A 24,816-nucleotide genomic window follows, 5' to 3' on the forward strand; every position below is an offset into this window, starting at 1 on the left:
TTAGTGTAAACACATTTTATTCTGAATCCAATATGGCCAACATGATTACACCCAAACACCTTTGCCTGCATATAAGTAGCCCTTGTACATTTTGTATTGTGTTATTCTGTCTTTAAAACTAAGCACATTCCTTGGGCGAATTTGAAGAGGGATGTCTGAGTATTCTGTCCTTGATTTACAACAGGGTGTGAGGTGTTAACCCCCACCAGTTCCCTCCTCCCCCCTCTGTGGGAGCCTCACAGGACAGTCACGACAGTCCCCCTCTGGTGGATTCAATCTTGGAAGGATTCTGCAAGTTGCAACCCACCACAAGAATGACCACAGGGTGTCCTGGTTTGTGGATCATCATGAGAGTCCCCATCTGATGGTTTAACCTGGTAGGATTTCTGCAAGCTGTAGACCCCCACAAGAATGGCCATGGGATGTCCTGGTTGTGGATCATCGTTCTGGATCCGTCATCCGGTTGTCCAGGTTGGTGGATCTAGGCAGTAACTTAGACAGACATTAATAATGCACAACACTCACGCAATACATCATTACATTCCTCCCCCAAATGAGAAGCGTTGTGGCACTAACTGGTGGTCTTATCACTTCCTAAGTGTAAAAATATATATATATATATATAAAAAATATAGTTACTACACCTTTAGTCATCTCTTCTATATACGTCCACAGTCTTGGCTGAATGACTCGATCATGGCATTTTGTATATCTAGGGCGATCCTAATTAGCGGTGTGTTGCTTAGGGCACTATCCTAAGTTGATAACTACATGATAAGTCTACAGCTGTAATGACCTAGCTTCGTACAGTCTACAAGGATGACCTATGGACCTCTGGGGAGAAACTGGCGATTAATATAGCTGTAGTCAAAGCCTTCAGGGTCTATTATCAACTACCAAAACCGTTATTTTGCTCAGACCTTTAAGTGATCCTAGTATAAATCCTCATTAAATGTTACATTGGGCATGTGTGTTTATGCTTTATGCACATGTCAAGGGCAAGAAAACCAAGTATCCTGGAAGGCTGCAACCTGGGCAGAATTTCCATGTCAATGACTGTGTGTCAGTAAGAATCGGTGCCGACCTCAAGCCTTATGCCAAGGGGACCTGTAGTGGTTTTACTACTAGTCAAGGTGTCTTACACCACTGTAGTGGCAATAGGTATGAAGGAGTCTATTTCATAGCTATGCTATCCACAGAGGAGCTAACCTCACGACGGAAGTACTCTATAAGCACTGAACCAGTCGTACGCGGTGTGATCATGGTTCATGACTTCTAATACCTTTCCTTCTGAATGGAGGATTCTATTTATTAGCAGCATGTGTGTTAACCATCAGAAGAGTGTTTTGGAGATTCCCTTCCAGGTGTTGCAATCTCAGTGACACCTCAGTGATATCTCAAGGTGTATTCTAAGGTTATACCCTTCGAGGGGCTTGTCCGCACCTCTCTGTTCTTGTGAGGAAGTTTACAACTTGATTTGTCTCCTAAAAAGACTTCTTCCAAAAAAACGTATTCCATTTAAGAATGATGGAGCCCACTGTGTTCTTGGGGATCTTCAATTGTGCAGAAATATTTTGGTTACCCTTCCCCAGATCTGTGCCTCAACACAATCCTGTCTCTGGGCTCTACAGACAATTCCTTTCGACCTAATAATAATTTCTAAAAATCTGTTTTGTCATTATGGAGTATTGTGTGTAGATTGATGAAGAAAAAAAGGAATTTACCCATTTTAGAATATGGCTGTAACTTAACAAAATGGTGAAAAGGTCAAAGGGTCTGAATACTTTCTGAAGGTACTGTACACACATACATATACAGGTTATGGAGAGGTGTCGGGGGCTGCAACACTCGGAGCTTGGGAAGCTGTTGTTGTGGGGGGGTCAAGTAATAATGACTTGGTTACTAAGTAGTGTCTTTTCTAACATGGACCATTATGTATTCACGGAAAATGGGCATATACCTGAACCCTCTACTCTGGGTAACACTGCAGCATACAGTGCCTTCAGAAAGTATTCACACTCCTTGACTTTCTTCACATTTTGTTGTGTTACAGCCTGAATTTAAAATGGATTGAATTGAACCATTTTGTTATGGCAAGCCTAAATAAGTTCAGGAGTAAATATTTGCTTAACAAGTCACATAATAATTTGCATGGACTCACTCTGTGTGCAATAAGTGTTTAACATGATTGTTGAATGACTACCTCATTGCTGTGCCCCACACATACAATTGTCTGTAAGGTCTCTCAGTCGAGCAGTGAATTTCAACACAGCTTCAACCACAAAGACCATGGAGGTTATCCAATGCCCCACAAAGAAGGGCACCTATTGGTAGATGGGTAAACATAGAAAAAGCAGACATTAAATATCCCTTTGAGCATGGGGAAGTCATTAATTACACTTTGGATGGTGTATCAATACAGCCAGTCATTACAAGATACAGGCATATTTCCTAATTCAGTTGCCGGAGAGGAAGGAAACCGCTCAGGGATTTCACCATGAGGCCAATGGTATGCTGTAAATGTGTGAATGAGATTAAAACATGAACACACTGAAAAACAAGTTGGATTCGTTAAGTCAAACACAACAGAGGCATGAATGACAGTGCCACTCATAGTCCTCCATATACCAAGAACTTTGTGAAACACTTTTAAGAAGACTTTTCCCACCAAAACTCTAACAAGTTCAAAAATAACTACTGGAACAATATTTCTAACATAGACCGCAGAGAATGGTCAGAGGCGACCTAAAAATAACACTTTTGTCATTTTGCATGTTATTTTGTGAAGTCATAAAAAAGGTTATAAAGGAAATATTGTAACTTGAAAAGTATACACACTACATGTACGAAGTTTCCATCCTCTGCATTGAAAATGATGAAAGTATTTTTGTTAATAGAGGGATGTGATTTTAGAAACTATAAGAGGAAACCGTTTCTATAACTGTGCACAGTAAGTTGTCACCACCCCCTTTAGTGAGGTCAGAGAGCATGCCAGCCTGACGAAACCGCCCCTTTAGATTGAACTGTATAAAATAGAAAAAGCAGACATTAAATATCCCTTTGAGCATGGGGAAGTCATTAATTACACTTTGGATGGTGTATCAATACAGCCAGTCATTACAAGATACAGGCATATTTCCTAATTCAGTTGCCGGAGAGGAAGGAAACCGCTCAGGGATTTCACCATGAGGCCAATGGTAACTTTAAAACAGTTACAGAGTTTAATGGCTGTGATAGGAGAAAACTGAGGATGGATCAACAACAATGTAGTTACTCCACAATTACTAACCTAATTGACAGAGTGAAAAGATGGAAACCTGTACAGAATGCAAATATTCCAAAACATGCATCCTGTTTGCAACAAGGCACTAAAGTAAAACTACAAAAAAAATGTGGCATAGCAACTTTTTGTCCTGAATAAAAGTATTATGTTTGGGGCAAATCCAATACCACGCTCCACATTTTAAAGCATAGTGGTGGCTGCATCATGTTATGTATATGCTTGTAATGGTTAAGGACTGGGGAGCTTTTCAGGATAAAAAAATTAATGGAATGGAACTGAGCACAGGCAAAAATCATAGAGGAAAATCTGGTTGTCTTCTTTCCACCAGACACTGGGAGATTAATTCACCTTTCAGCAGGACAATAGCCGAAAACACAAGGCCAAATCTACACTGGAGTGAATGTTCCTGAGTACCCAAGTTACAATTTTGACTTAAATTTACTGAAATCTATGGCAAGACCTGGAAATCGTTGTCTAGCAATGATCAACAACCAATTTGACAGGGCTTGAATCATTTTGAAAATAAATTCGGGCAAATTTTGCACAATCCAGGTGTGGAAAGCTCTTAGAGACTTACCCAGAAAGACTCACAGCTGTAATCGCTGCCAAATGTATTTCTACAAAATATTGACTCAAAGGTGTGAATACTTAAGTAAATTTCATTTTCAAAAAAATGTCAAAAATGTGCTTTCACTTTCTCATTATGGGGTACTGTGTGTGAGAACAATTCAGGCTGTAACACAACACAATGTTGAATAAGTCAAGAGGTATAAATACTTTCTGAAGGCATTGTACAGTGGGGGAAAAAAGTATTTAGTCAGCCACCAATTGTGCAAGTTCTCCCACTTAAAAAGATGAGAGAGGCCTGTAATTTTCATCATAGGTACACTTCAACTATGACAGACAAAATGAGAAAAAAAATCCAGAAATTACATTGTAGGATTTTTAATGAATTTATTTGCAAATTATGGTGGAAAATAAGTATTTGGTCAATAACAAACGTTTATCTCAATACTTTGTTATATACCCTTTCTTGGCAATGACAGAGGTCAAACGTTTTCTGTAAGTCTTCACAAGGTTTTCACACACTGTTGCTGGTATTTTGGCCCATTCCTCCATGCAGATCTCCTCTAGAGCAGTGATGTTTTGGGGCTGTTGCTGGGCAACATGGACTTTCAACTCCCTCCAAAGATTTTCTATGGGGTTGAGATCTGGAGACTGGACCAGGACCTTGAAATGCTTCTTACGAAACCACTCCTTCGTTGCCTGGGCGGTGTGTTTGGGATCATTGTCATGCTGAAAGACCCAGCCACGTTTTATCTTCAATGCCCTTGCTGATGGAAGGAGGTTTTCACTCAAAATCTCACGATACATGGCCCCATTCATTCTTTCCTTTACACGGATCAGTCGTCCTGGTCCCTTTGCAGAAAAACAGCCCCAAAGCATGATGTTTCCACTCCCATGCTTCACAGTAGGTATGGTGTTCTTTGGATGCAACTCAGCATTATTTGTCCTCCAAACACGACGAGTTGAGTTCTTACCAAAAAGTTATATTTTGGTTTCATCTGACCATATGACATTCTCCCAATCTTCTTCTGGATCATCCAAATGCTCTCTAGCAAATTTCAGACGGGCCTGGACATGTACTAGCTTAAGCAGGGGGACACGTCTGGCACTGCAGGATTTAAGTCCCTGGCGGCGTAGTGTGTTACTAATGGTAGGCTTTTTACTTTGGTCCCAGCTCTCTGCAGGTCATTTACTAAGTCCCCCCGTGTAGTTCTGGGATTTTTGCTCACCGTTCTTGTGATCATTTTGACCCCACGGGGTGAGGTCTTGCGTGGAGCCCCAGATCGAGGGAGATTATCAGTGGTCTTGTATGTCTTCCATTTCCTAATAATTGCTCCCACAGTTGGTTTCTTCAAACCAAGCTGCTTACCTATTGCAGATTCAGTCTTCCCAGCGTGGTGCAGATCTACAATTTTGTTTCTGGTGTCCTTTGACAGCTCTTTGGTCTTGGCCATAGTGGAGTTTGGAGTGTGACGGTTTGAGGTTGTGGACAGGTGTCTTTTATACTGATAACAAGTTCAAACAGGTGCCATTAATACAGGTAACGAGTGGAGGACAGAGGAGTCTCTTAAAGAATAAGTTACAGGTCTGTGAGAGACAGAAATCTTGCTTGTTTGTAGGTGACCAAATACTCATTTTCCACCATAATTTGCAAATAAATTCATTAAAAATCCTACAATGTGATTTTCTGGATTTTCTTTTCTCATTTTGTCTGTCAAAGTTGAAGTGTACCTATGATGAAAATTACAGGCCTCTCTCATCTTTTTAAGTGAGAGAACTTGCACAATTGGTGGCTGACTAAATACTTTTTTGCCCCACTGTAGATGGTGGGGCTCCTTAGTGGGGACTAGTAGAGCTGATAATGATTATGAATTAGCTGTGCAAGCTAGCTGTGCAAGAACTAGAACCACCACTGGCTACTTTCTGACCTCACCCTGTTAGGGCACACTCATGTCCTGGTCACCTCAAATATTTGAATCAACCTTGCGCACTTAGTTTTGGTGGGGGAAATAAGGCTGCACACTACTAGAGTAGCTGACTTTTTATTTTTGGGAATTATATGCTGTAAATGTGTGAATGAGATTAAAACATGAACACACTGAAAAACAAGTTGGATTCGTTAAGTCAAACACAACAGAGGCATGAATGACAGTGCCACTCATAGTCCTCCATATACCAAGAACTTTGTGAAACACTTTTAAGAAGACTTTTCCCACCAAAACTCTAACAAGTTCAAAAATAACTACTGGAACAATATTTCTAACATAGACCGCAGAGAATGGTCAGAGGCGACCTAAAAATAACACTTTTGTCATTTTGCATGTTATTTTGTGAAGTCATAAAAAAGGTTATAAAGGAAATACTGTAACTTGAAAAGTATACACACTACATGTACTAAGTTTCCATCCTCTGCATTGAAAATGATGAAAGTATTTTTGTTAATAGAGGGATGTGATTTTAGAAACTATAAGAGGAAACCGTTTCTATAACTGTGCACAGTAAGTTGTCACCGCCCCCTTTAGTGAGGTCAGAGAGCATGCCAACCTGACGAAACCGCCCCTTTAGATTGAACTGTATAAAATGATGGGTTAACAATTAACATATCAGACCAGAGTGACGTGGAGCTGCAGCTCACGTTTAAAGTGGTTTCAACTCTGAATCTCAACACAAGGTAGAGAGCGATAAAGTCACCTCCCGGACAATCACTGTTACGGCTGATTAGCTGTCCTAAGTAAAGTATCTAGAAAAGCGAATTGAAGTGGAATCATGCTACTCTGCTCAAACCACCATAGTACGCTACTCTCATCACCCCACTGGGAACCATCAACACGGCTGGCTAGCCTATCTTCAAAGAAGCATCTTCCAAAGCAAATGGAAGGAGATTAAACTTGTAGTTCTGTTCAGGACTACACGACAAGTCACCGGATACCGAACGACTGGTTAGGAGAACAACAGAGAAACCCCTCTTGGACAATCAGAGCCTTACAAGCGTGCCGTGAAAAGGCCCAACCCCCTTTCCAAGAAAGCCCTGTCCACCGAGAGAAACCAAGGATTTTCACATAAATACATTCATGATTTCTTACTCCAAATGGGCCGCGGTTCGTATAGGAGTGCTATAAGTGAGAATAGTTTCTAAAATGTACCAACGTTAAGTGTCTCTGTCCCTCTCTCTCTCTCGCCCTTTCAATATATTTTGCAACAAGCAGCCATATTGTTCTCTGTCCGCTAGGGACCTGTTCTTAACGTATTAAGTGTGTATGTTTATCCCGTGTTACCTTGCTAGTTAGCTAGTAAATAAACAATTAAACCAATATGTGTAGTACTGAATCCTAAGTAAAGCTCAGGTTTTTGCAGATGCAAGGAGGTTACAACTGTTCAGAATGATGATATGATATGAGGTTATGATTAATAAGTTAACTGTTTATGGATGTGATAGGTAAAGACATTTAGAGTTTAATTCGGGAGATGGTAACACTTTAAAGAACCACTCTCGTGTTGCCCCAGATCCCAATGAGTTAATTGCTACAGGATTAATTTAAATCAGGTAACAATTAAACATTTTAGGTTGATTAGATAAATAACAGTTTTCAAATAAATGTTTAGAAGTCAAGTCACGACAACCACCATAGATTACATTTTTTTGCCATTGTTATTTCTAATAAAAAATAAAAAACATGAAATGTCTTGTGTCGCCGCCGAGCTCTCAAATGCCATGCCCGTCTCTCACTATCCGGATTCCTTTGGATGTCCCTACCCTGAACCCTAGCCCTTACCTAACACTAAACTTAACCCTTACCTTAACCATATTATATCTCTACTTGATTGAGGTAGGGACATCCCAAGGATCCCGGATAGCAGGAACCCTCTGGGAAATTCTATGAACTCCTCTATTTGAGTGAAAGTCATTGACACCACTCTTATTGGTTGTCTGTCGTACTGGGAATTGGTAACAACACAGTCTGCCAGATAACGTACCATCCCATGAGGTGTTGAGGGAAAGCCAGATTACCTATAGAATGGCCGTGATAACCAGAAATACACAAGCCGTAGGCTACACAATAGCTCAATGTGGCTACATTGGAATGTTGACTTGCACTGGAAAAACTGTACGTTTCCAACATTTATGGTAGAGATTTAATTAATATCAATATAAACGATGCTCCTTATGACTTATTAACTTGCAGATGTTATTAAAGCATTGGTATGACGACATGTTAGTAACACGTTCAATCGTAGGGACTTTGATTCACGCAGGCGTCACGCAGAAGTTAATAAGGCATTGGTATCACGTCAGTCAGATGTTCACTGGTAGACGACAGCCACATTGTGGTACTGTTGCCTCGGTTTATATATGGCCTTCATTACCACTCATACAGAACAGTTTTTCAAGGTCCAGAGAGAGACATCCACAGGAGCTCAGCCATCCACACAAAAATATGTGCATGCTGTGAGAAATTTTACATGATGTCACAATCAGAACGATTGGGAAGATTTTTACATGACAAACTTCACTGCACTGATAGAGCCGAAATCACAGAAGATAGATGTGGTAGTTGCAACAGCAGAAAAATATTTGGGTGTGAGAACTTTTTGTGCAGAATATCTACAGGAAGTTTTGAGTGAAGGAGTTCCATCCTTCCAAGCCATTGGCCTGGTGTAGGATTGTTTAGGGTCAAGAAATGGGATAAGGTGGTTGGTTTGGGGGGGCTAGTAGGGGCGCAACTTTCACTGGTGACGGGAGAAGACATGTCCCCCCCCCACATTCTGAAATTGCATCCCCCCACCAGATTTATCATTGGAATGTGATACAAAACTAGGCAATGGTGTGCTTTAGTACCATGCGGATACCTCCAAGCGTTGGAGTAGGCTGTGTGGAGTGTTTATCCACTGGATAAAAAAAATAATAATACTGTTATGTCCCCTCCACTACTAAAACCAAAGTTGCACCCCTGGTGGATGGTGTATAGGTGCAGGGTTAGATGGTGGTGCAATGTAAGTTTATCCCATTCCCCTTTATTTGTTGGTTTCGTCACAATGTGGAATTCACATTCAGAACTGAGAAATGCAGCAATATTCCAAAAAAGTGTCTAGTCGGCCGGAAATTCACAAGAAGAACCCGAAACAAGGGTGGTTTAACTTACCCCACTCTCCCCTACTGCTCTGCCCTTGAGTTCAGACGTGGCGCCGGGTCTGAACTGTCTTTATACCTCAGAGGTCTGAACACCAAGTTCCAGGATATCATCATCTACACTACAGACAGACCCTAATTTCAACCCAACTTATCCTGGTTCGTAACATTTTTTTCCCCCAGCCAGGCCTATAGTTGTTTCCAGCTATCAAGATAAGTCAGCTATCCAGGTAGCTACCAACCATGTTTTTGATTGGGTCTATCTTAAAAGTTGTCAAGCAAGCTGGCTAAATTAGCTAGCTAGCTAACAAATATATTTGATAGGATGCTGACAGTGCTAGCTAGCAAACTAGCAATGTTTGAATGGAGATAACGCAACTTTGACAGTGGTTGTCAGTATGTTGGGTATAACGTTACCAAACCGTGGAGGCATTACGTTAGCTTACTAGAAACAATTTTTGTAGCTTTTTTAGCTCCATTGGAGTGCGTGAGCTAACCAGCTCAGCAACGGTAACGTTAGACCCAGAGCTATCCGAGCAAGCTAGCTAACATTTGATACTCGTCAAAAACTTCATTGGTAACTAGCCAGCCGTTCGTCCTAATTATGACCTCTTTTGCCATACTAGCCATGTCTGAAAGTGATTTACGAATGGATAACTAAAGTTAGCTAGCTACTAATAATATGGAAGTTAATGCAACGATGACACATCACCCTGTTTAACTTTGATGCTACCAGCTAGCTAGCTACCATGATTCCGCCTGTTAACCTTGATAGCTGTAAAGTCATTTCGCACATCAGCTAGCTAGTTAATTTGTCACTATGTGAGAGTCTTGTGCGTATCCATTGCAATTCCACTGCGTATTACATTTTCAGACCGCTTTATTTTCGCGCACACAAAAAAATAGCAGGTTGTTAAAGTTACAATATATAACTTTTTGGGCGACCCGACCAAATTCGAATAGAAATGTGAGTTATAGAGCTGTAATTCTCATTGAAAGTACGTCTAAGATGCGTCAGACCTGTATTATGTGCGCTATTCTATGCTTCCAGTTCGTAAGTTTAGTTTTTGCGTCTTACTTTTGTACACCAGCTTCAAACCGCAGAAAATACAATATTTTTTGGTTATTTAAAATATTTCACAGCTGTTTATATGTTACAATGATTTTCTACAATATACTTGCTTTGTCAAGAACTTAAATTAGACGAACTATTAGAATCTTCTGAACCAGGAAATGGCAGCGAAATTTGTCTCGTTAGTCCATTCTTGATATAGAGACCCAAAATGTTTTTCATGTCAGCAATCAAATTTAAGATGTATAACTTTCAAAATACAGAAATACTGCAGGTGTTATGCATTTTGCTGCCAACATACTGACTCATCTCTAGCCACTTTAATTATGAAAAATGTATGTAGTAAATGTATCACTAGCCACTTTATACAATGCCACTTTATATAATGTTTACACACCCTACATTACTCATCTCATATGTATATACTGTACTCTATACCATCTACTGCATCTTGCCTATGCCGTTCGGCCATCGCTCATTCATATATTTTTATGTACATTATCTTATTCATTCCTTTACACTTGTGTGTATAAGGTAGTTGTTGTGAAATTGTTAGATTACTTGTTAGATATTACTGCAGGGTCGGAACTAGAAGCACAAGCATTTCGCTACACTCGCATTAACATCTGCTGACCATGTTTATGTGACAAATAACATTTGATTTGATTTACAATGCAAAACTTAGCATCATATGTTGCAAAATGACAGATGGGAAGACTTGTGTACATTTAGCAAGTATCATTACAGTAGTATTATGCATGTGTGTGTTTGCACTCATATTTCAGAAGTCTGAGAAAACATGTGGCGGAAGGCTGCGGGAGCTGCCCTGTTGGCCTTGGCCGTTGGATACTTCTACCACACCAACCCTGAGCTGCCTCAACAAGTTCTCCAGTACTTGTCCCTGCCTCATCCATCCACTCAGAGCGACCCAACCTTGGAGCAGGTTATCTCCACTGCCTGGGAGACCCTAATAACGGCCCCCGCCAGTCAGTGGGGCAGAGTGGCAGTAGGGTGAGTTTCAGAGACAACTAAGCATTCATGGTGTCATGATTTAGAGTTTGCTGTTTTGGTTTTCATCATTCATCCAACAAAACACTGAACTTCCCAAGTGAAATGGTAGTGCGTATTCGGCGTGTTTACTTTTTCTCTGGCTTCCTCTATTTAGGGTGAATGCATGTGTGGATGTTGTGGTGTCGGGGATAGGACTGCTACAGGCTTTGGCTGTGGATCCTGGGTTGGGCCGTGACCATGAAGTGTTACACTCTAAAGAGGACCTGAAAGAGGCTTTCATCCACTACATGGAGAGGGGGTCCGCGGCGGAGCGTTTCTTCACCGACAAAGAGGTCTTCCAGAGGATTGCACGGGCCGCTGCAGAGTACCCTGGTGCTCAGGCAAGTTAACAGTGTTTATCCCCATTTTTATATCAGGGTTTTGAAAGCTATGGTCCTGAAACAAGGTTATATAAGTTATTTTCTTCACAAATCAATGGGTACATATCATTAACTTATGAGTCCAAAAATGGATATAGCAACTGCTGATTGACCCTTTTTTAAATGGACCTAATCACTGATCTGACATGACAGGATTGTCGGAATCCCTGTTTTTGATGGTTATTCATCAACTATGAGAGCTGAACAGTGTTTGTGAATTTCAGTTGGCCACAATAACAGGAAACTGTTAAATAGCATACACTTCACATCTAATCTTGATCAAGCCTCATCCTGTACCTAAATGAGTGAAACTAAAATATCAGCAGTATAAGCAAAACAGTATCACAAGGATTTCCTATGGTCAGATCAACAATATATCACCCAACCCTTAGTTTGGTTTCACACTCTCATGGTCTATACATCAGATAGTTAACACTAACAGAAACCAACTTCAAGTTTTTGTATCCATTTGAAATGCATCATCCTTTCTGTACTTGAGGTAATCATCACCAATCCAAACATGATTGAATAGGTGAAGGGGCAGTAGGTAGTCAAGAGGTTAGAGAGTGGGGACAAGTAGCCGGAAGATTACTGGGTCAAATCCTGAACCAGGCAATACAACGTGGAAGAGAAACTGGCCAAATAAATTGTGTGAGGTTGGGAGCAAAGCAGACAAAGGAATTATGATAAAGTTGTAGGTCTATTTGAAAAAATCAGTTCAAGCTCACCCTGAAAGTTTGATATCACATGTATTTTTGGCATCTGTAATTGGCTTCACTCCCCTGAAGACGAAGCACTTTTCCTTTTGAATAAAGGTTCCATCCAGAGAGGTTTGAGTGTCTGTGTCAAATTTAATTCTACGTGATCAACGGTAATTAATAATTTCACTGCTGGGCTAGCTCTTGGTGCAATTGTGGTTATTATGATGGCATTTTCTATCAGACTCACTGATAAACCTCAACTCATTTTTTATCTCTTCCTCTCTCTTTCCCTCGCTCTCTGTCACTAATTAGCTATATGTTGGAGGAAATGCTGCTCTCATTGGACAGAAACTTGCCACATACCCTCAGCTGATGGTAGGTTAGCACTTTTAATCTCAAACTCCTCACTAGAATGCATACATTTTGTACCATTTCTACTGTTCAGCCACTGTTGAATGGTTATCTGCACAGGGTTGTGTTTTTTTTGGCACTGAGAAACTGTGGCAGTTTGTTTAAAAGGAACTGAGGACATTGCTTAACTTTTGAAATGTCCCCTACGTCTATATTACTGAAGTCAGTGATGGTGGATGATTCTGCCTTTTAATAGGTTCTGCTATGTGGGCCTGTTGGGCCTAAACTACATGAGATGCTGGACGAGCAAATCATTGTACCCCCCGAGTCCTTGCAGGAGACTGATGAATATCACCTAATTCTGGAGTACAAAGCAGGTAAGGATCAAAGGCAACCTGAATGACAACTAAAAATAGGTTTCACAAGCTTTTAATAGCTAGGTGATGAATGGAAACACATTCCTTATTTGTATTTCTTTACCTCTGGTAGCCTAACTACATTGTTGGCCACTATCAAAATATTTGTAGAAAATGCATAAGTCTGTCCTTTTGCCTCTATCTAGGGGAGCAGTGGGGTGCGACACGGGCTCCCCAAGCCAACCGCTTCATCTTCTCCCATGACGTGTCCAATGGGGAGATGAGAGCACTGGAGATGTTCGTGGCCAGCCTGGATGAGTTCCAGCCAGACCTGGTGGTCCTGTCCGGTCTGCACATGATGGAGGGCCAGGGGAGGCAGATGTGGGAGCAAAGGCTCAAAGAGGTCCGTAGCAAAGCACAAACAACAGCACAACAGTATATCGCATTTAGGGTTCTCGCCAGAGTTTTGTTCAACTTTTGTATAGACTGAGATGGTTTGCCCTGAACCTTTTCAGGCAGTGGCGGCCATTTCTGACGTCCGCAATGCGGTACCCGTCCACCTGGAGCTAGCAAGCATGACTGACAAAGACTACATGAACAGCATCATGCAAGAGGTAAAGGTGTAGGTTTAACAGTATCTAAAATACAAGTTTGGCAGAACTTAATATTCTTTATCTTTGTATAATTTAAAAGGCAGTATGGTTAAAACCAGGATTTCTATCAAATTTGATCATATTTGGACGTTGTGATGTCGTCAAAAGTTGTGATGTCAATTTAAAGTGGATTATAGCGTTGCGTAATAAAGTAATGTATTGGAGCTGATGCATACAATAAACTATTTGGTGTTGTGTTCTGTTAGCAGGTCATGCCCATAGTGACATCCATCGGGCTGAATGAGCAGGAGCTACTTTTCCTCTCCCAGGCCGGCACAGGGCCTCACGCTGAGCTGGCCTCCTGGGGGGGCATACCGGATGTAGGCCGCGTCAGTGACATCCTCCTGTGGGTCCTTGAGCAGCATGGACGCAGTGACCCCGAGTCGGAGGCTGACCTCACGCGTATCCACTTTCACACTCTGGCGTACCATGTCCTTGCCACTGTGGACGGGCACTGGGCCAACCAGGTGGCCGCCGTGGCAGCAGGGGCCCGTGTGGCCAGCATCCAGGCCTGCGGCCTCCAAAGCATAGATGCCAGTAAGGTGGTCCTTAGAGCTCCGCTGGAGTTCCACAGCTCCCACGGCGAACTTAGAGAGAAGTTGTCCCTGAACCCAACTGAGCCTGTCACTGTTTGGCACCGTGGCAACGTGACCTTTCACCTTGCACCCGTGCTGGTCTGCAAGCAGCCACTCCGGACAGTAGGGCTTGGGGACGCCATCTCAGCAGAGGGGCTCGTGTACTCTGAGATCAGGCCACAGCTGCCATTTTTGTGAGGTCCTTTTTTGTTGCACTCTTGTTCTTTTATTGTATGGTGGTGTGCACCATATCTCCCCAACCCCAACCAACCAGTGATGTCTTTACCTGTACTGTAGCTTTTTCTTGGGTTGAAATTCTGATCCTTGGTTAGCTAAGTATTTTGCACTGGGCACAGTTTAAGCCATTTCTGTAACTCCAAGGAGTTGTGCTGGGTTACCTCTGATTTCATTTGCCTTGTGAAAATTCTATGTAAATGTTTGTGTACAAAGACAATGCCAAAGCTGCTTGTCAGTTTGGTTTGGAGGGGGGAAATGGAAAAACATTCAGCGATATGGTCTCCATAAGTAGCGGTGCGATTTCAGACAGGGTTTGAGCTTTCATGCTGCACAATAGAGGAGCAACCTCCTGTGCACATATGCAGATGCTGAACAGTGCCAATGAGTTCAGCCTCTTGCATCACACTCTTTTGGAAGTTTATTTTCACATCATCTCGCTGAGTCTTAGTTCAATTTCCTTCAATAATCTTTTCTTGTTGACCCTGTTCAGAACAAGCTCCCTCATCCAAGCACTATAGTTGGGGAAAGTGGGGTAAGTTGAGCCAAATGGTTAGTTGGGCCACCCCTTGTTTCTAGGAAACTATACATTTTGTGTATCATGTGACCAAATATTTAGGAAGAGGTCATAATTTCATGGAGTCTGGGAAGGAAGAAACCACATGGAAAAAGTGGTCCAAAGGGTAAAAAAAAAAAAAAGATTTTCACTGTCAAATGAATTTCTGTTATAGGTTTCATGTTTGTATCTAAACCAAAGTAGATTGTTTTATACATCAGTTGCCGCTTCTATAAGCTGCAATATGAGGTCCTAAACCTAGCATTAAAGTGCATCCTTGTAGCTACAGTATATGGGCTAATATAGTCAATGTTTGCCTCGAGGTAAATTGAACCAATCACTACCATACCCCATACAAATGATGATTATTTGGTTAGTTTTATGCACAATATGCATAGTATTTTAGCAATGTGTCATGCATATGAACTCGAGTAGTGTATTTTTATTGTTACAGCGCAGACATCATGCCACGTGTGTACAAACGTAAAACAAGCAGGGGTGTAGCCCCCCTTTAGCTTCTTGAGAGCAGCCAAGGAAGGGAAGAAGTCCATTCAAGCAGCAGCAGCAATGGATGAAAGAAATGTACTGAATGACACCTGAAGAGGTACTATAACGTTTAACCGCGAGTAAAATACATGTCCGCCACCAGGCATTATACACAAGGCTCATTCCTCTGCACAGGTGTTGCTGCTACCTGGCAGATCTGGATAGGTATTTTAAATATCAGCCATATACACATGTTATAACAATCTGTCAGTCAATGACACCGTTGATGTGGCACGCAAACATTGGTTGATGCATGCAATGTCTGAGCAGGGGAATGTGACCAAGGTCTTATCTGACGACATGGAGTCTGTCTTGCTAAACATATCAAGAATCTTGCAGACCAGTTTTATGGGCTTAGTAGCCTCAAATACAGAGAACATGCCTATGATTTGGCACATCAAAACTACTTCTGTGTCCCAGACAACTGCTTAAGAAATTGAATAGTAAGTGGTATTGAACAGCGAGATCTATATCAATGTAGGCATACATTTAACATATACAATATACCACACTCTCATCCATGAATTAAACATTGCCCTACCAGCATCATCACCCACTTAGGGTAAGTTGTGCCTAGAGACCACTTTTTGTGGACAAGTATGTTTTCAAAACGTATACTATATTTCCCTTGACATAGTGATGCTGAATGTAAAATAGTAGTAGAATCTCACAAATACATCCCCTCATTACAATCAATACAACACCTGTGCAAACTGGGGCTGAAGTTAACCACCCAGACAGTTTTCTGTGGAGATTTGGTCATTTAGTTTTCATTTGGCCAAATGATAGTAATAGTGAACTATTAGGGCTTCATTCAGGCTTAAAGTGTCCCTTTAAAGTGTCCCCTTTTTTAATGGAGCCTTTACAGGTTTCCATGTCATGCAGATGATAGGACCTGTTCAATACCCACAAAGTGCAGTAGGAAGGGTTGTGACTGACATGTCCTATGACACGCCCAGCAGACAAGGCTGGTATGGAAGATTGCTCACCCATTGCACCCCTTGGGGTCCCGAAAACCGAGGTTGGGAAACGCTCTTTAGCACATCTGATGAGACTGCTATCTATTCTAGTACTTGGCTGCTGTCCTCTGGCTAGCTGTTTGCCCTGTCACTCTCTGTTTGAATACTTTGAATGCCAGTAGCACACAAAAGCTGTACTCCTACAGCTGTCATGACATCCACCTAAGCCGTAAATAATATTTGGATCTCTTGTCCGCAATGGCAGACGTACACAAGCATTCCAAGCCCATCTGTATCCTTGACTCACAACTGGGTCAAGCAGATTATGAGGGGTGAAGTGTGCCAGTGAAATACTTCATATTATTGTGAATTGTCACTTTTTGTTCAGCTATTTTGATCAACTTTACAAGTAAACATGTAAATTATACCTGTTACACTGCAACTAATGAAGCCCCTTGTTAAAACTCCTACAAAGACGGATTGTTACTGATGTTAAAACTCCTACAAAGACGGATTGTTACTGACAGGGTGCTGTTGGACATTGCACACAGCAGACTGTGATGAAAGTCTGCAGACCCAGTATGACGAGAGTACGATCTAGTACTTTTCTGTTGTCCTCTGGCTAGCTGCTTCCTCTAGCTTCTGCCAGTGACTGAATGATACAATGAATAATGCAAAGATGTACTTCTACGGCTGTGTAGTCTACTCTGCTGCTGTCAGGACATCCACCTCGCAGCCGGAAAGTACTATGTTAATCTCCAGTCCACAATGGCGGACGTACACAAGCATTCCAAGCCCATCCTTGACTCACAACTGCATCAAGTGCAGATTGTGTGGTGTCCAGCCACTATGTAAAGTCAAGCAATAGAATAAAACATAATATTAATATTCAGAGTTGCTGCTGTCCACCCCAGCTAATTTGTAAAGATTTAGGGCTGTCTTGTTTATCCTATGTAGGACATGCCACATGGGCAATTCAACATGTTAATAATTCCTGGTAACTGATGGAGCCCATCATTTCTACGTCTTGGTATACGCCATGTTTATTGGTTTCACATCAATTGTGACCTTGAGTAATTAAGTAGAGGAAAGATCAATTTTAAAGTATTTGAAAGCACCATCCATGCTCAAATATCACTTACCTTACTGCTATAAAGAACTGGAAAGATTTTTTTGTTGTTTTGATGCCCTAGGTACATTTTTGCTTTGTTGCTGCGAAACTGAGAATTGGGATGGTACAAAACAGAGCAATCATAAGCTATGCAGAACTTATTTGTCTCGAATCTCATTGCTTTCTTAGCCTGGTGGAACCAGACAAAGCTTATGATAACTCACATTGTTTCACTTAAATGAAACTTGAGCATAGCGGTCAGTCTGCTTCATATAGATCCTATTAAATTACTAGAGAGCCTATGTCATGAACCCTCAAAGTTCCATAATGGTATGATAATGGCAGCCATTTTGGTCAGGGAGAAATCCAAACCACTCTAGTTGCGGGAAATGGGTTCATGTTAATTGAACGCAGACGTTCCATTGACCAGAATGGCGCACAATCAACAAATCTGATCTAACAATTTGGAGATTCTTCAAATCAGTCATGATTTATGTATTGTAACAGGCCCACAATGTGCTTACTTGAGTCCGATTTTGATACATTTGGCTGTTTTTGCTGCATGTAGAGGCTGTCCCTTTTCAGGTTTAGAAGTGACTGCTAAATGCGAACTCCCGTTCGTATAAACTGGTTAGCATAGAGAAATCACTGTTGGTAGTGGGTCGTTTTTAACTGTAATGCAGTTGATCGGTAACGATGACATGAACATGTGTTGGGGTTGGCATCCATACAAGCATTATATTCTGTTTACCTCAACATAGTGTGAAATACACATAAACAATTGTCTAAATGTAGACTAATGTTGCTGAATTGCGTTTCCATGGCAATTCCATTGTTTTGGTAGAGTACGTTTGACCTTTATACCGCATATATTTCGAATGACTAGCAGAAGAGGCATAGGTGATGCGTTTCCTGCTTGTACCTATGCAGGAACATAAAAGGCATGCGATATCAGAAATTGTGTAATAGAATTGTCAACCTAAAATACTGTCATAATTATAAATACAGTTTATACAGGTTTTATTCCAATGTTCTGTATAAATAACCTCTAAAATATGTAAACCGACCATAAATGTCCACATTTTGGTTTTCTTGGAAAGCTGTGAGTGTTATTATATGAGTACTTCATATCATCAACTGATTTCAGACAGTGTATGGCTGTGGATTGACTGCATTGTTTGTTTGGAATGTTAATTAGAAAACATTTATGGAATCATTCCACTAAAACTGGTTGGCTAGCTAACAAACATACAGTGCAGATAATCTTCAAATTCATTGTTTTACACAATAGCGTATCCAGTGGTGGCTGGTGGCACTTTAAATGGGGAGGACCTGCTCATAGTAATGGCTTGAATGGAATGGTATCAATCACCAACCATCCTCCCCTCAACAGCTTCCCCTGCTCTTATCACAGCACTGGCTGACCATGGTTGACCAACTCCCTTACCAAAATGGCTGATCTTTTATACTGTCATGAGAAGGTTCATGTCCATTCTAGTATTCTAATTCCTAATTCTATCGTCTGCTTGACCAAGCTACTGCTTTATTGTATGGTCATGGGAATGTGCCTGTCTTCTTTGACAGCTCTGTGTTGAAATAGTGACTGTAAATATGCATTTAGTAAGAAATTGAGTATTCCTTTTCATTGCAGTGAAAATGTTAGGTACAATGGTTTGGTAATACAGTTCGAGAGTTGCTAGGGTTTTCAGGGCATTCTTCTGAGGCTGGTGAGACATATGCCTACTTCCTTCGCTGATTTCATCTGTTGTTTTTGTTCGATAAATTCACATCCTACCGTTTGATTGACACTCATCATTGAGGATGTTGCCCCTTGGATGGAGCTATGATCAAATTTGGGTGTAGCTGCCATCAACCACACCTTTTATATGCATAAGTAGGTTTCACAAATTTTTGTCGGCAATATGACATCATACATATCGTGGTTACTTCCTGCTTACAGATACTACCACCAACAACAATATTCAAGGTGCAGTGGCTAGCTGTAGATGCGAGCATAGGTTATTTACTACTAATTTTCCAAAGATAATTTAGCATTTACCAGGTATCATTAAAGAAGCATTCTGCCTTGTTCGTGTCTAGTTTAGTCATTTGTAGTTCTACTGAGTTTTCAGCACTTTAAAATGAGACTATTTGATGTAATTTCATATTAACACCCATGTCTTACTGTCAAGGATAGCAACAGTTATGCTAGCTCATTAGGCGGAAACACTGCAACTTAACAACTAGACCTCCTTTTGAAGTTTACTTCAACTGGTACCGGGCTACCTTCAAACAAGTTTTGTAAGTGTCCTAGAGCAAAACAACCAACACGTTCGTGAGAGTCTCACCTTTCCATAGAGTGGTCATATTAGTTTGTAGGTCAAACCGTTCGGACACTACAGATGTTTGTGAGAAAAACGATTTTTGGTATGTTTCATGGTCTGACAAACGCTGCTGTAGCTCGGCCACCTTCCCCCACAGATGTGGAAGGCTGTCATTGGCGTATGCGGTGGATTGAGACGCAGCCCATGCAACAACAACAAAAACATCTCTAGTTTAAAACACGGATTTTGATGGGTATGTTTTTATTATGTTGATTAGATTTCCGCGGGGGCGCGGACATCGACTCTATGGGGTTAAAATGTTTATGAAAATATATATGGAAGTAGTTTAGTGCCAAAAAAAGGGGTTAAATATGGGAATTAAAAAATATATATAATTTCAGATATAGGACAGACACTTTAAAACAAACTTCCTTTTGAGTCTGAATCTGTTACTCAATGCGTTGCTATGGGCAGTAAGTAAGCAGTAAGTTTCCCCCAAAAAATACATTTGCTTTAATATATTGATACCTAAATGGGTCCTAAAATTCTATATCAGATAACTAAATGATCCTTGGTATGACCATCGTAAAACACCCACCAGCCCTATAATTTGTAAATATTTCACAAATAAATCAGACACCATTCTCTTAAAATATAGTATTGGTTTGAAGATCAAATACAGCTTCAGTTGACTGAGCCCTTGATAATGGGGCAGTTATACACAAAATACTCCATATGTACATACATTGTTTGTCGATTAGCAGAGTATGGAAATCCATTTTTCCAGTACAAGTAGCTGTGTAATATGTGGGGAAATAATCTGTGAATTTTAGAGATCAAATGTTTTTTTGTGTGTCAGTGATATGCTTAGAATTTTAGTGAGAAAATCAGGAATTTGTCTTAAACTTTGTCTACAACCGTACGGTTGACTCCATAATGTTAATCATGGGCACAATCTGGAAATATACTGTACTCTCACCACAATCATGTGGACCTTGAACATATGAGTACAATAATTATTTATTAAAAATCTATTCTAAAATATAAAATAATTATTACTCAAGAATTGTTCAGACTTTTGTGAATTAGTGTCCATTATGCAAAGTCTTATTGGATTCCCTTTTCTTTTGTCATCTGATGTTAAGACTGGAACTCAACTGGCATCTTAAGTTTGGAAATGTTTTTATATTAATAAAGTCTCCTATTTTCATGTCAATTTAGAGTTTTATTTTATGTTAATGATGCATGTTGCTAGCCTGGAAATCCAGACTGAATTAAGCTTAGTTTCACATTTGTTTCTCTCCACTATCAGGCTCGCATTCAGGTCATCCCAAACATTGGCCCGGTTAGAAAACAACCAGGAAAGTCTACATTTTATATATAAATATATATATATCTATTTTGTAATAACATTTTATTTAGAATTCAGCATTTAAAAAAAAAAATTGACAATGATATTTGAAATAAATTATAATTATCAATTGTTTTTGTTACAAATAAAATCCGGCAAACAATAGTCAAAATTTATTTCAATAGCCCTAATAAAGTCTCTGCTTTACGGCTATAGATTTGTTTTATTTTCATAAAAATTCTTACACTTAGGAGAAAATGTCATAATTCTGAGAATGAATTTCTTAGTATTAGTATGCCTTGTGAATTCGAGCCCTGAGATCTTACCATCCTCAATTAGTAACTTGTACACAACTACGGTTTAAAAATGCTGATTCACAAAATACTTACCGTAAAACTTCAATTAAATGCACACAATCTCAAATAGCTGCCTGCCCCTTTTATTAGCTGCGCATCGGCACACATTTAAGCAAATAAACGCCTGTTTCAAATTTCAAAAAATGTTTACGAGTGAACTTCAGTAAGTAACGTAAAGATTAGGCAATAGAAGAGAAAGGAGAGCAACATTATTGCCATGGGTGAAACAGCAGTCTGGTTTGACATGGTTGGCTCAACTAGCAAGATCTCACGGTCTCACTTCAGTATTCAACGTTTGTCCAGGAGGGATAAACGTCTATGGGTGAAGTGAAAGTAGGTAAGGATTAAGGTTGTTAAAACAGAAAATATATATATATTCTTTAAAAGCAACAAAAACTTGATGGTTAAGTTGTCCCTAGTGGATGGAATGGAAGGCATCTCCCGATGTCCCGGGGACCTGAACAAACGTTGAATACTGAATTCTATCTGGTAAGATCATGTTGGTGCTGATGCATGACATTGGGGATGTATGATAGGCAACCTCGTCTTTGCAAGTCTGATCTGTGATGAATTTGTTATGTTTGTATTGGTCATAAACAGTGTGCTAGTCTTTTCAACATTTTATTGAGGAAGACCTGTGTGCATTAAGGATATAGACACCTGGCTCAAATAGGAGCCTGTCTCTAATAAGCGCCGGTTATGTTCAGTGATTGAAGCAAATAAACACCTAGACTATTAATTTAAGTTTTAGGTTATTTGGACCACATCATGTTGGCTTTCCAAAAGCATTTTTTCTTATGAAAGGCCTTCCATCTTGACAGGGAGAGGATGAGACAACACTCAAGTTAGTAACACTAACAGTTTATAATTTTTTATACCACGGTTTTGTTGAACATTCGATTCGATTCTGATTGGCTGAAGGGTGCTTGATAGGTGGGCATTTGATTAACCATTCAGTTGCAACATCCTCCAGAGTTACACTTTGTAGTTCCGCCAGAAAATACCTCTCCATATCCGTAGGCTACATAAAAAGAGTGTAGTTAGTTTGCTACTTCAGCAGATGTAAACAGCATTTAAATTGTACTTTGTGTATTATTGTTTTCTGTGCCAAACCATGATATAAGCAGAATATCCCTTTACAGACAAAGCATTCGGAAAGTATTCAGACCCCTTGACTTTTTCCACATTTTGTTACATTACAGCCTTAATGAATACATTTCTTTCCATAACAATTTACACATAATACCCCATAATGACAAAGCGAAAACACGTTTTTAGAAAGGTTTTCAAATGTATTAAAAATACCTTATTTACATAAGTATTCAGACCCTTTGCTTGAGTCTCGAAACTGAGCTCAGGTGCATCCTGTTTCCATTGATCATTCTTGAGACGTCTCTACAAGTTGGAGTCCACCTGTGGTCAATTCAATTGATTGGACATGATTTGGAAAGGCACACACCTGTCTATATAAGGTCCCACTGTCGACAGTGCATGTCAGAGCAGAAACCAAGCCATGATGTCGAAGGAGTTATCTGTAGAGCTCAGAGACAGGATTGTGTTGAGGCACAACATTTTTTTGCAGCATTGAATGTCCCCAAGAACAGTGTCCTCCATCATTCTTAAATGGAAGAAGTTTTGAACCAAAGACTCTTCCTAAATCTGTCTGCCAAACTGAGCAATCGTGCGAGATGGGTCTTGGTCAGGGAGGTGACCAAGAACCAGATGGTCACTCTGACAGAGCTCCAGAGTTCCTCTGCGGGGATGGGAGAACCTTCCAGAAGGACAGCCATCTGCATCACTCCACCAATCAGGCCTTTATGGTAAAGTGGCCAGATGGAAGCCACTCCTCAGTAAACGGCACATGACAGCCCACTTGGAGTTTACCAAAAGGCACCAAAAGACTCTCAGACCATGAGAAACAAGATTCTCTGGTCTGATGAAATGCCTGAATGCCAAGCATCACATCTGGAGGAAACGTGGCACCATCCCTACGGTGAAGCATGGTGGTGGCAGCATCATGCTGTGGGGATTTTTCAGCGGCAGGGACTGGGAGATTAGTCAGGATCGAGGGAAAGATGAACGGAGCAAAGTACAGAGAGATCCTTGGTGAAAACCTACTTCAGAGCGTTCAGGACCTCAGACTGGGGCAAAGGTTCACCTTCCAACAGGACAACGACCCTAAGCACATAGCCAAAACAACGCAGGAATGGCTTCGGGATAAGTCTCTGAATGGCTGGGCCACTCAAGGACAGAGTCCGAACTTACACTTGATTGAAAATCTCTGGAGAGACCTGAAAAATGTGTGTACCGACGCTCCCCATCCAACCTGACAGCTTGAGAGGATCTGCAGAGAAGATTAGGAGAAACTCCCCAAATACAGGTGTGCCAAGCTTGTAGTGTCATACCCAAGAAGACTCGAGGTTGTAATTGCTGCCAAAGGTGCTTCAACAAAGTACTGAGTAAAGGGTCTGAATATCTATGTAAATGTGGTATCAGTTTTTTATTTGTAATAGATTTGCTAAAATAAAATAACTGTTTTTGCTTTGTCATTATGGGGTATTGTGTGTAGATTGATGAGGGAAAAAACGATTTAATACATTTTAGAATAAGGCTGTAACCTAACAAAATGTGGGAAAAGTCAAGGGGTCTGAATACTTTCTGTATGCACTGTAACGTCACCCCCTACTTTTATTCAAAACATGTTAAACATGCAATTAACAATCCAACCCAAATACAGTACATACTATTCAACTGTAATGTGCTATTCAACTATACACTGCTTCGCTTCACATAGCAGTGGATCATGGACCCTACTCAGCCACAGGTTTAGACTTGCTCTTCTTCTCTTTGGCTTTGGGATCCTCTGACTCAGGGTCCCCTAGGGGAGGGGAAGGGGCATTCTCCACATCATGCTCTTCATCTAGTGGCGTGGAGGTGGACTTGGGTGGAGCCTTAGAGCCTTAGGGATGAGATAAAGGATATTTTACTGATACAACATCTGACACGCATTCCCGTGGAATCGTATTACATGGAAACTAAAAACGTTCTACTTCATGTCACTTTGTGCAGTGGTGGACAACCGTTAAAAAAAAGGTAGGATCATATGCAATCTGTGTTTATCAAAGGTGCCAAAAAATCAAGTAAGGTTTGGTGCCTGGATATGGTTGATCCAGACCAGCCTACTGCAGAACTCTCTATTTAGAGAAAGATGATCTGGAATTACAACTAAAATCCAAAGACTCATTATAAAATGAATGGGTGAA

At 40.7% G+C, this 24,816-nt stretch overlaps 2 protein-coding genes and 1 long non-coding RNA gene across 11 annotated transcripts in view; 1 reads left to right on the top strand and 2 right to left on the bottom strand.

The window, feature by feature from the left end:
• LOC135573424 (uncharacterized) lies at nt 1-12,602 on the bottom strand. Of its 2 annotated transcripts, none has more exons than XR_010464746.1 (2): nt 12,209-12,602; nt 1-2,324 (listed from the first exon to the last, which is right to left on the bottom strand). It is a non-coding gene; the product is annotated as an uncharacterized LOC135573424 (long non-coding RNA). The 2 variants fall into 2 exon arrangements; XR_010464745.1 differs by lacking the exon at nt 12,209-12,602 and adding an exon at nt 8,992-9,076.
• adpgk (ADP-dependent glucokinase) lies at nt 9,048-21,062 on the top strand. 6 transcript variants are annotated; one of them, XM_029668676.2, is made up of 8 exons: nt 9,048-9,137; nt 10,836-11,061; nt 11,216-11,441; nt 12,494-12,556; nt 12,789-12,909; nt 13,095-13,291; nt 13,404-13,502; nt 13,748-21,062. In XM_029668676.2, the coding sequence occupies exons 2-8, from the start codon at nt 10,850-10,852 to the stop codon at nt 14,312-14,314; spliced, it is 1,485 nt and encodes a 494-aa protein (XP_029524536.2). In that variant the 5' UTR covers nt 9,048-9,137; nt 10,836-10,849; the 3' UTR covers nt 14,315-21,062. The 6 variants fall into 6 exon arrangements, with proteins under 6 accessions (XP_029524536.2, XP_029524542.2, XP_029524537.2 ...); XM_029668682.2 differs by having other exon boundaries at nt 13,751-21,062; XM_029668677.2 differs by having other exon boundaries at nt 9,123-9,208.
• bbs4 (Bardet-Biedl syndrome 4) overlaps nt 20,254-24,816 on the bottom strand; it is a 20,461-nt gene continuing 15,898 nt past the window's right edge. For all 3 annotated transcript variants that reach the window (XM_029668684.2, XM_029668683.2, XM_029668685.2), the window contains one exon: nt 20,254-24,512. In XM_029668684.2, coding sequence (XP_029524544.1) covers nt 24,364-24,512 — 149 coding nt within the window. In that variant the 3' untranslated portion in view covers nt 20,254-24,363. The remainder of the gene's footprint in view (nt 24,513-24,816) is intronic.

The sequence above is a fragment of the Oncorhynchus nerka genome, linkage group LG9a (genome assembly GCF_034236695.1).
Source record: "Oncorhynchus nerka isolate Pitt River linkage group LG9a, Oner_Uvic_2.0, whole genome shotgun sequence".
NCBI classification, from domain to species: domain Eukaryota; kingdom Metazoa; phylum Chordata; class Actinopteri; order Salmoniformes; family Salmonidae; genus Oncorhynchus; species Oncorhynchus nerka.

Coding starts and splice junctions, on each gene's coding strand:
- adpgk (XM_029668676.2), top strand. CDS start 10,850: ATGTGGCGGAAGGCTGCGGGAGCTGCCCTGTTGGCCTTGGCCGTTGGA. Junction 12,910..13,094: donor AATTCTGGAGTACAAAGCAG/GTAAGGATCAAA, acceptor GCCTCTATCTAG/GGGAGCAGTGGGGTGCGACA. Junction 13,503..13,747: donor TGAACAGCATCATGCAAGAG/GTAAAGGTGTAG, acceptor GTGTTCTGTTAG/CAGGTCATGCCCATAGTGAC.